Source organism: Tachyglossus aculeatus, chromosome 20 (assembly GCF_015852505.1).
Source record: "Tachyglossus aculeatus isolate mTacAcu1 chromosome 20, mTacAcu1.pri, whole genome shotgun sequence".
NCBI classification, from domain to species: Eukaryota; Metazoa; Chordata; class Mammalia; order Monotremata; family Tachyglossidae; genus Tachyglossus; species Tachyglossus aculeatus.
Window position 1 is genome coordinate 22,686,023 of NC_052085.1, and position 15,003 is coordinate 22,701,025.

General features: G+C 49.5%; 2 protein-coding genes across 2 annotated transcripts in view; both read right to left on the minus strand.

Moving 5' to 3' along the window:
* Positions 1 to 7,101, minus strand: part of DYNC2H1 (dynein cytoplasmic 2 heavy chain 1) — a 224,903-nt gene extending 217,802 nt beyond the window's left edge. Inside the window, exons 1-5 of the mRNA XM_038761670.1 lie at positions 6,916 to 7,101; positions 5,444 to 5,614; positions 4,308 to 4,443; positions 3,688 to 3,806; positions 856 to 1,000 (exon numbers count right to left, since the gene is read on the minus strand). Coding sequence (XP_038617598.1) covers positions 856 to 1,000; positions 3,688 to 3,806; positions 4,308 to 4,443; positions 5,444 to 5,614; positions 6,916 to 7,101 — 757 coding nt within the window. The remainder of the gene's footprint in view (positions 1 to 855; positions 1,001 to 3,687; positions 3,807 to 4,307; positions 4,444 to 5,443; positions 5,615 to 6,915) is intronic.
* Positions 7,102 to 7,164: 63 nt separating this feature from the next.
* Positions 7,165 to 14,678, minus strand: LOC119941300 (basic proline-rich protein-like). Its single transcript, XM_038761671.1, has 2 exons — positions 13,599 to 14,678; positions 7,165 to 7,686 (listed from the first exon to the last, which is right to left on the minus strand). The coding sequence occupies exons 1-2, from the start codon at positions 14,676 to 14,678 to the stop codon at positions 7,165 to 7,167; spliced, it is 1,602 nt and encodes a 533-aa protein (XP_038617599.1).
* Positions 14,679 to 15,003: the final 325 nt, after the last annotated feature.

Below are 15,003 nucleotides of genomic sequence, written 5' to 3' on the forward strand. Positions count from 1 at the left end.
GAACCCCAGTCTGGGAGTCAGAGGATGTGGCTTCTAATCCCGGCTCTGCCACACGTCTGTATATATGTTTGTACATATTTATTATTCTATTTATTTATTTATTTTACTTGTACATATCTATTCTATTTATTTTATTTTGTTAGTATGTTTGGTTTTGTTCTCTGTCTCCCCCTTTTAGACTGTGAGCCCACTGTTGGGTAGGGACTGTCTCTAGATGTTGCCACTTTGTACTTCCCAAGCGCTTAGCACAGTGCTCTGCACATAGGAAGCGCTCAATAAATACGATTGATGATGATGATGTCTGCTGGGTGACCTTGGGCAAGTCACCTGGCTTCTCTGGGCCTCAGTTACCTCCTCTGAACAATGGGGACGAAAGTGGGGGTCCCCTGTGTGACGGGGATTGTGTCCAACCTCCTATCTACCCCGGCGCTTAGACCGGTGCTTGGCACATGGCAAGCGCTGAATAAATACCACAATTACTGTTGTTATTATCAGAGAACAGGCAACAGATTGGGAGATGGGTAGGAGTAGGGAGATTTCCCTCTTCCACCATTCCCCACTTTCATCACCTAAATGCTCCCAGGACTTTGACTACAAAGATCTCTCAAAATGCCCACGGGAGACATTTTGTACTTCCCAAGCGCTTAGTATAGTGCTCTGCACATAGTAAGTGCTCAATAAATACGACTGATTGATTGATTGATTGAGACGGATCTCCCTAATGACTGAAACGAGGCACAGACAACTTCTTTTCACAGATTTCAATGCAAGGCATACTAGTCCCACATGGATTTGCCTCAATTCAGCTTGTAGTAGTAGCCATATTCTATCAGCCCGCTCTCCCCCTCCGAGTACCGATGACATTCAGAAGGTGCAGCATGCGTGACTCGGGGTAATGGTCATGTTCCGTTTGCCTCCAAACATCGTCAACCGTGTCCCGAGTCGTCTCCACTAAGTCCACCGCTTCCAACAAGGAAAGGTTATCCAAATTGTAGAAATCCTAGAAATCAAAACGTAAGACTTTTAGAAACACGGTATACAGAAGAAAATGCATGCCTGCGCCGATATAATAATTACGATACTTGAGCACTTACTGTGTCCCGAGCCCTGTTCTAAGTGCTGGACTTTTAAGCTAAGACTATATTAATAATAATAATAACTATTATTATTATTATGGTACTTGTTAAGCGCTTATTACCTGCCAAGCGCTGTTCTAAGTACTGGGGTAGATACAAGGTAGTCGGGTTGGACGCAGTCCCTGTCCTACATAAGGCTCGCAGTCTTAATCCCCATTTTTACAGATGAGGCAACTGAGGCCCAGAAGTGAAGTGACTTGTCCCAGGTCACACAGCGTTGTTCAGTGGAAAGAGCCCGGGCTTGGGGGTCAGAGGTCATGGGTTCAAATCCCAGCTCTGCCAGTTGTCAGCTGTGTGACTGTGGGAAAGTCACTTAACTTCTCTGGGCCTCAGTTCCCTCATCTGTAAAATGGGGATTAAGACTGTGAGCCCCCCGTGGGACAACCTGATCACCTTGTAACCTCCCCAGTGCTTAGAACAGTGCTTTGCACATAGTAAGCGCTTAATAAATGCCATCATTATGTGGCTGAGCCGGGTTAGAAGCCACCACCTTCTGACTCCCAGGCACAGGCTCTATCTACTAAGCCCAGCTGTTTCTCCATAGTCTTCCCACTGGCTCTTCCCACTTGTCTGCTGTGTGACTTTGGGCAAGTCACTTCACTTCTCTGGGCCTCAGTTACCTCATCTGGAAAAGGAGAAGACATGAGCCCCGTGTGGTACCAGGACTGTGTCCAACCTGATCAGCTTGCACGTACCCTCACACGGGACAACCTGATTATCTTGAATCCCCCCCCAGTGTTTAGAACAGTGCTTTGCACATAGTAAGCACTTAACAAATGCCATTATTATTATTATTATTACTACCCCAGCATGCATTATGCACAGTGCCAGCACACAGTAAGCACATAACAAATAGCGTTTTTTAAAAAGCATTTAGGAGCTAGCCAATACTGAACTTTCTTCCAAAATTGCCCGGGAAGCTCTGGCACGCCCAGGTCACTGTCCCACCGCCTCTGTCAGCTTGAGTAACCTCAAGGCAGATGCTAGAGTCTTTAAAGCCGTCCATCACATTACCCCCTCCTACCTCACCACTTTCCCCCTTCAACCCAGCCCGCATACTTCACTCATCTAATGCTAACCTTCTCGCTGTGCCTCCATCACGCCTGTCTCACCGCCAACCTCTTGCCCACGTCCTGCTTCTGGCCTGGAACACCCTCCCTCCTTTAATGCGACAATGACCCTTCCCACCCCTTCAAAGCGTTATTGAAGGAATTCTCCTCCAAGAGGACTTCCCTAAGCCCTCCTTTCCCCTTCTCCCACTCCCTTCTGTGTTACCCTCACTCCCTTTATACATCCCCCCTCCCAGCCCCACAGCACTTAAGTACAGAGCTGTCATTGATTTATTTCTATTAAGATTTGTTTCCCTGTGGGCAGGGGAGTTGTCTGCTTATTGTTTTAATGGACTCTGCCAAGTGCTTAGTACAATGCTCTGCAAACGGTAAGCATTCCAAAAATATGATTGACTGTTTAGAGCCCAGATTGGCCAGTGGTGTGGAGAGGAGGGCTTCCAGACTTCACAGCCACCTGCTAGCAATAATGTGCCCTTCCAGACCAAAGGCACCCATGAGGAAGCAATTCCACAGAACAAGTGCCCTGCCTCTACTGATCTAAAATACGGGTTTTGACTTGAGATTGACAGGGATCGATCTGAGACAGGAAGTTCTGCGTTATCGATCTACAGGGTGCTCATCTGAAAATCAGGCTGGAGACACCTGCCATTAAGAGGCAGGCTCTGTTCACATGTTTTACTTGGTTTTGTTCTGCCTTTCCGTTTCTCTCCTTTGGAGCTGAAAATCGACATCTGCAATCATTTGGTAGCTCACCCCAGAAAAAACAAAAACCTGTCATTGAAGCAAACTAATAACTGGAATTTTGAAGCTCTGCTCCATATTTTGACAATAAGAACAATCTTTTTCAATGCATTACTACAGAAATGGACTTCACTCCAACACCACCTCATTTTTTCCAACTTAGAATAATACGTTTCACATATAAAGAAGAGAATTGGCCCATTGTGAACTTTTAATATTGCAGGGTATTTCAAAATGGTTATTCAAATTTTCAGGTCAGATAGGATCTAATGGGCACATTAAAGGCCAATAATCGTGAAAACAGCTTTGCAAAATGACAGAGCAGAGCTTCATAAATGAACTTCTTCATTGCTCTTCCTTTCACCTTTTCTGATAATCTGACCTCAAGCAGGAAAAGAAGTTAATTTGGGTGTGGCGGGGGGCAGGAAATGATAAGGAACGTTATTTCGTTCCTCCCTTTTAAGGGGGCTTCTGTCTACCCCCATTTTAGGGGTATCGGCCTAAAGTGGCCAAGCTCCGTCATCAGTTCCGTGAGCAATCGCCCTGGCCACAAGTGCCAATGGATAAATTCCAAGAAGCCTGGGCCCCATTTACCCTAAACACTGAACGTATTAGAAAGCTGAAAAATGACTGGGGACAAACTCCATTCCCAGGGATTTTCCAATCTGACTTAAATCTACTGAGCAGTAATCCCTAAAATCTGTTTGGGATTAAAAATATAACATAAAGGAAATACATACCCTTGAAACTGTTTCAAACAGTTCTTTAAAATAAATGGCTCTATCTTTGTTACTTGATTTATTTCCTCGGTGTGCATGTTCTATCCAAAACTGGAATTCGTCGCTTGGTGTAAGGATACCTGAAAAATATAAGGAGAAAAACACAGCGTGGCCCCTACTGATGAAGTGAGCTGACTGGTTTATTAAACACTCCTGTGCGGGCAGCGCGAGAGTCTGATCAATCCACATTTTTTCCTGTAGTCATCCTGAGGACTGTCTAAAAATTTATTTTAAAGTGATATAATTGATTCTCAGATATAGATTCTGAGAGTTACAGAAAGGTAAGATCATTAAGCATAAAGTTGCATGCAGACAGTGTTTTCTGAAGTCCTGATAAAAATAAAAGCTAAGCAAATAAAACACAGTATGAAATACAGCTCTGTTATAGATTTATAATCTCTGGGAAGCATTAATGAGAACTATGTACAAACACGGAATTAAATGCACACCTTCCTCTAAATTCCATTAAGTCAACTCAGGGCAGAGCAGCTCCAAGAGGGTATAGAAAGTTATGAATTTCCCACTGAGAGGCTCCGGCAACTTTCTGCAAGTGAAAAAATGTAATTTAAGTTGTTACCCACCTCGGACATCATCTTCCTTGAATTTCAACTTGGATAAATTGGGATGAGATCTGCGGATGACGATCCCCAAGCCAGCTTCTAGTTCACTCAGGAGATTCTGGAGCTTGGGGTCAAAGTTTTTGCTCCACTCTTCGTCCTAAAGGAAAACAGAATCTAGTCACTGGTCGTCACTGAATATACTTCCCAGAAAAGAGGAAGAGCAATAGATTCACTCTGCATCATCTACTAGAAATATGAAGCCTTTAGGGGTGAGTTAAGAATCTGCTGTTCTACATGATTTAGGCCAAGATGTTCTAGAAGTACGTGTGTTTCGTTTGATGTGCGGAAAAGACTGAACTGACTGGTTTCCATTGGCCCGTATGCCCTAGGGACTATAATGATAATAATAATAATAATAATGGTATATAAGTGCTTACTTTGAGCCAGGCACTGTTCTAAGCGCTGGAGAGGACACAAGCAAATCAGGCTGGACGCAGTCTCTGTCCCATGTGGGACACACAGTCTCAACCTCCATTTTACAGATGAGGTAACTGAGGTCCAGAGAAGCGAAGTGACTTGCCCAGGGTCACACAGCAGACCCGTGGCAGAGCGGGGATTAGAACCCAGGTCCTTCTGACACCCAGGCCCGGGCTCTATCCATAAGGCCCCAGCAGCATCATTTAGAACACCAGCCTTTCTGGGAAAACCGTCTCTTTCAGCAGAAATGCTCTACGGTTTTTGTTGTCGCTGTTGATGTGTAGTTTTTTTGCTGCATTTAACCTATTATTTCAATCAATAGTACTTATGGTGTGCTTCCTGTGGGCAGAGCGCTGTACTAAACACTTAGGAAAGTACAGCATCATTTCCTTCCCTGTGAGTCAGTTGGCCACTTTTCCCCAGCTCCAGGCTTTCACCAGGAAATAAATCTTAATAAAGTCACTCCCGTCAATGACCTGAAGTCCTCCAACAGGGTTAAATCATCAAAATGATACCTGCCAGTGGGAAAACCGTGAAGTTAATGTCCTTCCAGAGAATTAACAGAATAAAATGAGGCTTAAACATCTGTCTTCCTGCTAAAGGTAATTCTGTCGCAGTATAGGATTTAGATATAATAGTATGAATAGAGCGGTAAAAAGATATCTACTAAAATGTGTTACCTTTGATAACATTGGTGCAAATACTTGCCGTACTGCTTGATAAAGAGAATTAATAGGTGAATCTAACGTAGATGACACGAGAATATTACTGTGAAGGTTGTCTTCTGTAATCGCTTCAGGCCGTAGCTTAAAAAACACCAATACTTTATCTTTTGCATCTCCAACGTCGATCTAAAATGGCCAGATAAACGGAATTGAGTTGTCATAATTATTGTACATTATAACAAAGAAATGTTTATGACAATGCCTGAAAGCCGAGTCAGTTTATTCTTTCATTTTTAAATATATTCAAAAGCATCAAAAAGGTGCTCTTCAAAACCAAAGATTTGATTGTAACCACCCCAGCCAGCGCTAATTAAACGGCCTGCTGTATAGTAAGTGCTTAACAAATACCACAATCATTATTATTATTATTATTATTATTATTACCCTCTCCCTCCGCACGACACGCAAATGCCCTATAATGAACCAGCTTGGTGCAAACTGAAACAGCACTGCTCAGGAATCACAGGAGGGGAGGAATAAACCAAAGCAATGGCTGAATATCCATGTCTTTTCAAAGTTTCACGGGCTGAGTTGTGCCTACTAATTTTACGTGTCTTTCCCAAGTTCTTGATACAGCGCGCTGCACAGAGTATAGGTCTTTTCCAAGTTTTTGACACAGTGCTCTACACAGAGCATGGATCTTCCCCTAGTTTTCGATACAGTGCTCTGCCAAGAGCATGGGTTCTCCCCTAATAAAAATAATGATAATGGTATTTGTTAAGTGCTTACTATCCTCTCCCTCTCCCCATCCCCACCACAGCACCTTTATATATGTTTATTTATGTAGATTTATATCTGTATGTAGATTCATTACTCTATGTATTTTACTTGTACATATTAACTATTCTATTTATTTTATTTTGTTAATATGTTTTGTTTTCCAGTGCTCTGCACACAGTAAGCGCTCAATAAATACGATTGAGCCCCTTCTGAGCCCGTCTGAGCCCCGTCTGAGCTCCTTCCTTCCTCTCCCCCTCGTCCCCCTCTCCATCCCCCCCATCTTACCTCCTTCCCTTCCCCACAGCACCTGTATATATGTATATACGTTTGTACATATTTTTTACTCTATTTATTTATTTATTTATTTTATTTGTACATGTCTATTCTATTTATTTTAATTTGTTAGTATGTTTGGTTTTGTTCTCTGTCTCCCCCTTTTAGACTGTGAGCCCACTGTTGGGTAGGGACTGTCTCTATTTGTTGCCAATTTGTACTTCCCAAGCGCTTAGTACAGTGCTGTGCACATAGTAAGCGCTCAATAAATACGATTGATGATGATGCGGTGGGGAAGGGAAGGAGGCAAGATGGGGGGGATGGAGAGATGGGATGGAGAAATATCATCATTATTATGAGAAGACGGGCTCACAGAGCTGTGCACAGAGTGAGCGCGCCAAGAAGCGTGAATGGCAGGCGGGGAGGGGGGATACCGTGTTGGAGAGGGAGATGCCGCTGGGGGACCGCTGCACGGTGAGGAGCAGCTGGTTGCCATCGTCCAGGAAGCTGTCGAGCTCGGGGCGAGCGGCGGGCCACCAGCTGTCCTCGGCGCCCGCCGCCAGCCCCAAGTAGTCCTGCGTCGTGGCCAGGATGAACCGCTTCCTGGCATCCCCCGCCATCATCCCCGATGGGCCCACAACGGGGAGGAAGGACCAGCGGCTTCCCGTTGCTAGGGGCCGTCGCTATGGAGACCGCCCCCGGCGCGGTCCCTTCGCGCCTGCGCCGTAGCGCGGAGGGGGCGGGGTCGCGACGGCGCCTGCGCCGTAGCTCGGAGGGGGGGACGGCGGCGCCTGCGTCGTAGCGCGGAGGGGAGGACGGCCGCGACTGCGCCTGCGCCGCAGCGCGGAGGGGGGACGGCCGCGACTGCGCCTGCGCCGTGGCGCAGAGGGGGGGGGGACGGCCGCGACTGCGCCTGCGCCGTAGCGCGGAGGGGGCGGGGTCGCGCCGGCGCCAGCGCCGTAGCGCGGAGGGGGGGACGGCCGCGACTGCGCCTGCGCCGTAGCGCGGAGGGGGGACGGCCGCGACTGCGCCTGCGCCGTAGCACGGGGTGGGGGGGGACGGCCGCGACTGCGCCTCTGCCATAGCGCGGGGCGGGGTCGAGCCGGCGCCTGCGCCGTACCTCGGGGTGGGGGGGGGGACGGCCGCGACTGCGCCTGCGCCGTAGCGCGGAGGGGCGGACGGCCGCGACTGCGCCTGCGCCGTAGCTAGGAAAGTTGAGGGGGGGCGGCTGCGACTGCGCCTGCGCCGTGTCCTGGTTCTAGACAACCCCCCCGGCCTGCAGCTGCGCGTGCGCGTCTCTCGCCGTTGACCAATCAATCAATCAATCAATCAGTCGTATTTATTGAGCGCTTACTGTGTGCAGAGCACTGTACTAAGCGCTTGGGAAGTACAAATTGGCATCACATAGAGACAGTCCCTACCCAACAGTGGGCTCACAGTCTAAAAGGGGGAGACAATCAATCAATCAGTCGTATTTATTGAACGCTTACTGTGTGCAGAGCACTGTACTAAGCGCTTGGGAAGTCCAAGTTGGTAACATATAGAGACAGTCCCTACCCAACAGTGGGCGCACAGTCTAGAAGGGGGAGGCAATCAATCAATCAATCAATCAATCGTATTTATTGAGCGCTCACTGTGTGCAGAGCACTGTACTAAGCGCTTGGGAAGTCCAAGTTGGCAACATATAGAGACAGTCCCTACCCAACAGTGGGCTCACAGTCTAAAAGGGGGAGACAATCAATCAATCAATCAATCATATTTATTGAACGCTCACTGTGTGCAGAGCACTGTACTAAGCGCTTGGGAAGTCCAAGTTGGCAACATATAGAGACAGTCCCTACCTAACAGTGGGCTCATAGTCTAAAAGGGGGAGACAATCAATCATCATCATCAATCGTATTTATTGAGCACTATGTGCAGAGCACTGTACTAAGCGCTTGGGAAGTACAAATTGGCAACATATAGAGACAGTCCCTACCCAACAGTGGGCTCACAGTCTAAAAAGGGGAGACGGAGAACAAAACCAAACATACTATCAAAATAAAATAAATAGGATAGATAAGTACAAGTAAAATAAATAAATAAATGGAGTAATAAATATGTACAAACATATATACATATATACAGGTGCTGTGGGGAAGGGAAGGAGGTAAGATGGGGGGATGGAGAGGGGGACGAGGGGGAGAGGAAGGAAGGGGCTCAGTCTGGGAAGGCCTCCTGGAGTCTGGGAAGGCTCACAATCAATCAATCAATCGTATTTATTGAGCGCTTACTGTGTGCAGAGCACTGTACTAAGCGCTTGGGAAGTACAAGTTGGCAACATAGAGAGACACATAAACATTCCTGTGATTTATTTAATCCTAGACAAGGGGCAGAATTGGCAGAGTCAAACTCTGACTTCCAGGGGCAAAATGAGGCAGTGGGCAAAACTTCTCCCCTGATTCCAATAAACTGCAAAGGCATTTTGTTCTCCTGACGTTACGGAAACCACTTTACCAATTCCACAAAGATGAAAGTGGGAGTAAAACGAAGACCAAGCTAATTAGATTTACAGATGATGCCTCGCCATTTGGATGACAGAACATTGGAATGACAGGAAAAGAACGTAATTTTTATGCTCGGTTCTGACATTTTGCTGTGACTATACACATCATTTATCCTTAAGATGACTCGGTTTCCATGGCTATTAGGTGACTGCGGTAATGCTCTCCAACTTATCAACTTTCCTGCGGGGTTAGGAGATAACGAATCTCAAATGTGCGTTAGTAGTTGAAACGAAATTTTTAAAAGGGGGGAAAATTCAAGTGAGGATGGAGATGTGCTGTAATATGAAATAAATTTAAGGAAATTTTATGGATCGCAAGATAGTTATTTTCCATCTGGAAAAACAAATTGAAACTGGTGTCAGTATAGGAGAACACCAAGGAGCACAGCGTTTGCTCTGCTGCTGGGTTTCCTTTCCAGAATAGGGATGAGCTTTTCGGTCTCTGAAGAATAATGGTGATTTGTTTATACATCTACAAGGGAGGCAAAAACAGTAATGTGATTCTTACCCGTACAGTCGGCAGAAAGAAAGGTGGGCGTAAAATGAGACAAAGTGTCCGGATCGCAAGCGCTGCTTATCATTCATTCAATTGTATTTATTGAGAGCTTCCTGTGTGCAGAGCACTGTACTAAGCACTTGGGAAGTACAAGTCGGCAACATATAGAGATGGTCCCTACCCAACAATAGGCTCACAATCATTCATTCATTCATTCAATCGTATTTATTGAGCGCTTACTGTGTGCAGAGCACTGTACTAAGCGCTTGGGAAGTACAAGTCGGCAACATATAGAGACGGTCCCTACCCAACAATGGGCTCACAATCATTCATTCAATCATATTGAGCGCTTACTGTGTGCAGAGCACTGTACTAAGCGCTTGGGAAGTACAAGTCGGCAGCATATAGAGACGGTCCCTACCCAACAATGGGCTCACAGCCTAGAAGGGGGAGACATGTATCATCTTGGGAATACCCGACTGCAGCCATGCTGAAGTTTCTGAGCAGCAGTGTGGCCTAGTGGAAAGACCACGTGGGGCTAGGAGTCAGAGGACTTGGGTTCTAATCCCTGCTCCACATGTGTCTGCTGTGGGACCTTGAGCAAGTCACTTAGCCTCTCTGTTACCTCATCTATAAAATGGGCTCTGAGCGCCATGTGGAACCGGGACCGTGTCTAACCTGACTAGCTCACACCTATCCAATCAATCATCAGGCAATCCTATCTATCTATTGAGCACTTTGGGAGAGTATAATATTACAGAGGTGGTATTCACATTCCCTGCCCGCCACGAGCTTACAGTCTAGAGGGGTAGACAGACATACCCTGGACCTTAGTACAATGCCTGGCAGGTAGTAAGTGTTTAACAAGCACAATAAAGATATATATATATATATATATCTCACCATATCACATTCCCTGCCCGCCACGAGCTTACAGTCTAGAGGGGTAGACAGACATACCCCGGACCTTAGTACAATGTCTGGCAGGTAGTAAGTGTTTAACAAGTACAATATATATATATATATATCTCACCATATTACATTCCCTGCCCGCCATGAGCTTACAGTCTAGAGGGGTAGACAGACATACCCCAGACCTTAGTACAATGTCTGGCAGGTAGTAAGTGTTTAACAAGTACAATAAAGATAAATACATACATATATATAAAGATATACATATCACCATATTACATTTCCTGCTCACCACGAGCTTACAGTTTAGAGGGGTAGACAGACATACCCCAGACCTTAGTACAGTGGCTGGCAGGTAGTAAGTGTTTAACAAGTACAATAAAGATATGTATATATAAAGATATACATATATCTCACCATATTACATTCCCTGCCCACCACGAGCTTGCAGTCTAGAGGGGTAGACAGACATACCCCGGGCCTTAGTACAATGTCTGGCAGGTAGTAAGTGTTTAACAAGTACAATAAAGATACATATATATATATATATCTCACCATATTACATTCCCTGCCCGCCACGAGCTTACAGTCTAGAGGGGTAGACAGACATACCCCAGACCTTAGTACAATGTCTGGCAGGTAGTAAGTGTTTAACAAGTACAATAAAGATATATATATATATCACCACATTACCTAAAGAAACGTTTGTAATCCGATTATAAATCTTCGCAGGGGGATACAGAAGTGAAGCCCGTTCAGCTGTTGTCGTGTTTTTACACCTTTAGTGAAGAGTTCACTGGGGGGAAAATTAGATGGCTCCGCGGAAAGAGCCCGGGCTTTGAAATCAGAGGTCATCGGTTCAAATTCCGGCTCTGCCACCGGTCAGCTGTGTGACTTTGGGCAAGTCACTTCACTTCTCTGGGCCTCAGTTACCTCCTCTGTAAAATGGTGATTAAGATTGTGAGCCCCACGTGGGACAACCTGATCACCTTGTAAATTCCCCAGCGCTTAGAACAGTGCTTTGCACATAGTAAGCGCTTAATAAATGCCATCATTATTATTGTTGTTATTATTATTATCAGGATGGAGTGGGGGTTGCTTTCCCTACCTATAATTCATGTTACATGTTACATGTTGTCTCCCCCTTTTAGACTGTGAGCCCACTGTTGTTGGGTAGGGACTGTATCTATATGTTGCCAACTTGTACTTCCCAAGCGCTTAGTACAGTGCTCTGCACACAGTAAACACTCAATAAATACGATTGATTGATTGATTGATCTTCGGCTAGTGACCGTGCCGGGCCATCAGGTAACCCTCCTCCCAGCCCTCTTTAGATTTCCCCCAATTTTCTCCCCTATCATGACTTGAAAATGTTTCCTCAACTCCCCAGTGCTCTCCTCCACGCAGCTAGTGCCATAAAAGGAGGCCGATGGTAGAAGTAAACGCTCAATAAATACCACTGAATGAATGAATGAATGAAGTGACTTGCCCAAAGTCACCCAGCTGACAGTTGGAGGAGCGGGATTTGAACCCATGACCTCTGACTCCAAAGCCCGGGCTCTTTCCACTGAGCCACGGGACTCCGCCCCGTCCAATGGGAGAAGCCTGGGGGCTCCGTCCCGTCCAATGGGAGAAGCCTGGGGGCTCCGTCCCGTCCAATGGGAGAAGCCTGAAGGCTCCGTCCCGCCCAATGGGAGAAGCCTGGGGGCTCCGTCCCGCCCAATGGGAGAAGCTTGGGGGCCTCCGCCCCGTCCAATGGCAGAAGCCTGGGGGCTCCGCCCCGTCCAATGGCAGAAGCCTGGGGGCTCCGTCCCGCCCAATGGGAGAAGCCTGGGGGGCTCCGTCCCGCCCAATGGGAGAAGGCTGGGGGGCTCCGTCCCCACCCAATGGAAGGAGGCCTGGGGCTCCGCCCCGTCCAATCAATCAATCAATCAATCAATCATATTTATTGAGCGCTTACTATGTGCAGAGCACTGTACTAAGCGCTTGGGAAGTACAAATTGGCAACATATAGAGACAGTCCCTACCCAACAGTGGGCTCACAGTCTAAAAGGGGGAGACAGAGAAAAAAAACAAAATCAATCAATCAATCAATCATATTTATTGAGCGCTTACTATGTGCAGAGCACTGTACTAAGCGCTTGGGAAGTACAAATTGGCAACATATAGAGACAGTCCCTACCCAACATTGGGCTCACAGTCTAAAAGGGGGAGACAGAGAAAAAAACCAAAACCAAACATACTAACAAAATAAAATAAATAGAATAGATATGAACAAGTAAAATAAATAAATAGAGTAATAAATATGTACAAACATATATACATATATACAGGCGCTGTGGGGAAGGGAAGGAGGTAAGATGGGGGGATGGAGAGGGGGGGCGAGGGGGAGAGGAAGGAAGGGGCTCAGTCTGGGAAGGCCTCCTACTTACTATGTGCAAAGCACTGTTCTAAGCGCTGGGGAGATACAAGGTGATCTCAGGTTGTCCCAAGGGGGGCTCACAGTCTCAATCCCCATTTTACAGATGAGGGAACTGAGGCCCAGAGAAGTTAAGTGACTTGCCCAAAGTCACACAGCTGACAAGTGGCGGAGCTGGGATTTGAACCCATGACCTCTGACTCCAAAGCCCGGGCGCTTTCCACTGAGCCACGTTCTATGTGGGAAAGGGACTGTGTCCAATGGGAGAAGCCTGGGGGCTCTGTCCCGCCCAATGGGTGGATGGGAGGGGGGTCCGTTCCCTCACAATGGGAGAAGCCTGGGGGCTCCGTCCCGCCCAATGGAATCAATCAATCGTATTTATTGAGCGCTTACTGTGTGCAGAGCAGTGTACTAAGCGCTTGGGAAGTCCAAGTTGGCAACATATAGAGACGGCCCCTACCCAACAGTGGGCTCACAGTCTAGGAGACTGTGGAATGGAAGGAGGCCTGGGGCTCCGCCCCGGCCAATGGGAGGATCCGGGGGAGGGAGGGGCGGGGAGAAGGGGAGGAGGGAAGGGGAGGTGGGGTCCGTCCCCAACCAATGGGAGGAGCCTGTCCCCATCCAATGGCAGGAGCCTGGGGGCTCCGTCCCGCCCAATGGGAGGAGCCCAGGTCTCCAACCCCGTCCAATGGGATGGCCTGGGGGCTCCGTCCCGCCCAATGGGAGGAGCCCTGAGGGGGGGTACGTCCACCGCCCAATGGGAGGACCTGGGGGCTCCGTTCCGCCCAATGGGAGGAGCCGGGGGGTACGTCCACCGTCCAATGGGAGGAGCCTGAGGGGGGGTAAGTGCACCGTCCAATGGGAGGAGCCTGGGGGCTCCGTCCCGCCCAATGGGAGGAGCCTGGAGGGGGAGTACGTCCACCGTCCAATGGGAGGACCTGGGGGCTCCGTCCCGCCCAATGGGAGGAGCCTGAGGGAGGGGTACGTCCACCGTCCAATGGGAGGACCTGGGGGCTCCGTCCCGCCCAATGGGAGGAGCCTGGGGGGGTACGTGCACCGTCCAATGGGAGGAGCCTGGGGGCTCCGTCCCGCCAAATGGGCGGAGCCTGGAGGGGGTACGTCCACCGTCCAATGGGAGGGCCTGGGGGCTCCGTCCCGCCCAATGGGAGGAGCCTGAGGGGGGTACGTGCACCGTCCAATGGGAGGACCTGGGGGCTCCGTCCTTCCCAATGGGCGGAGCCTGGAGGGGGTATGTCCACCGTCCGATGGGAGGAGCCTGGGGGCTCCGTCCCGCCCGATGGGCGGAGCCTTGAAGGGGGGTACATCCACCGTCCAATGGGAAGACCTGGGGGCTCCGTCCCTCCCAATGGGAGGAGCCTGGGGGAGGGGTACGTCCACCGTCCAATGGGAGGACCTGGGGGCTCCGTCCCGTCCAATGGGAGGAGCCTGAGGGGGGTACGTCCACCGTCCAATGGGAAAGGCCTGGGGGCTCCGTCCCCGCCCAATGGGAGGAGCCTGGGGCTCCGTCCCGCCCAATGGGAGGAGCCTGAGGGGCGGTACGTCCACCGTCCAATGGGAGGAGCCTGGAGGGGGGGTACGTCCACCGTCCAATGGGAGGACCTGGGGGCTCCGTCCCGCCCAATGGGAGGAGCCTGAGGGGGGTACGCCCACCTTCCAATGGGAGTACGCCCACCGTCCAATGGGAGGACCTGGGGGCTCCGTCCCGCCCAATGGGAGGAGCCTGAGGGGGGTACGTGCACCGTCCAATGGGAGGAGCCTGGGGGCTCCGTCCCGCCCAATGGGCGGAGCCTTGAGGGGGGTACATCCACCGTCCAATGGGAGGACCTGGGGCTCCGTCCCCGCCCAATGGAAGGAGGCCTGGGGCTCCGCCCCCGCCCAATGGGAGGGGACCGGCCTTAGCCCCGCCCCCGGCGCCGGGTTCCGTCCCGGCCGGTCACTTCCGGGTCGCTGCGGTCCGCGTCCGTCCGAGGGCCGAGCGGGGCTGTCGGCCGCCCGACCGCCCGCCCGTCCGTCCGCCGGACCCCCCGATCCCCCCGATCCCCCCGATCCCCCGACCCCCCGATCCCCGGGCAGGGCGGCGGCGGGGCCGGCGGGGGCTCGCGGTCCCGGGCGGCCCCGGTCCTTGGGTC

Bases quoted from the DNA above. Each gene is read 5' to 3' on its own strand.
- LOC119941300 (XM_038761671.1), bottom strand. From the start codon at position 14,678: ATGTACCCCCCTCAAGGCTCCGCCCATTGGGCGGGACGGAGCCCCCAG. The intron at 7,687-13,598 runs GTACCCCCCCTC...CAACTTTCCTAG, and splicing joins CCTCCCATTGGGCGGTGGAC to CTACGGCGCAGGCGCAGTCG.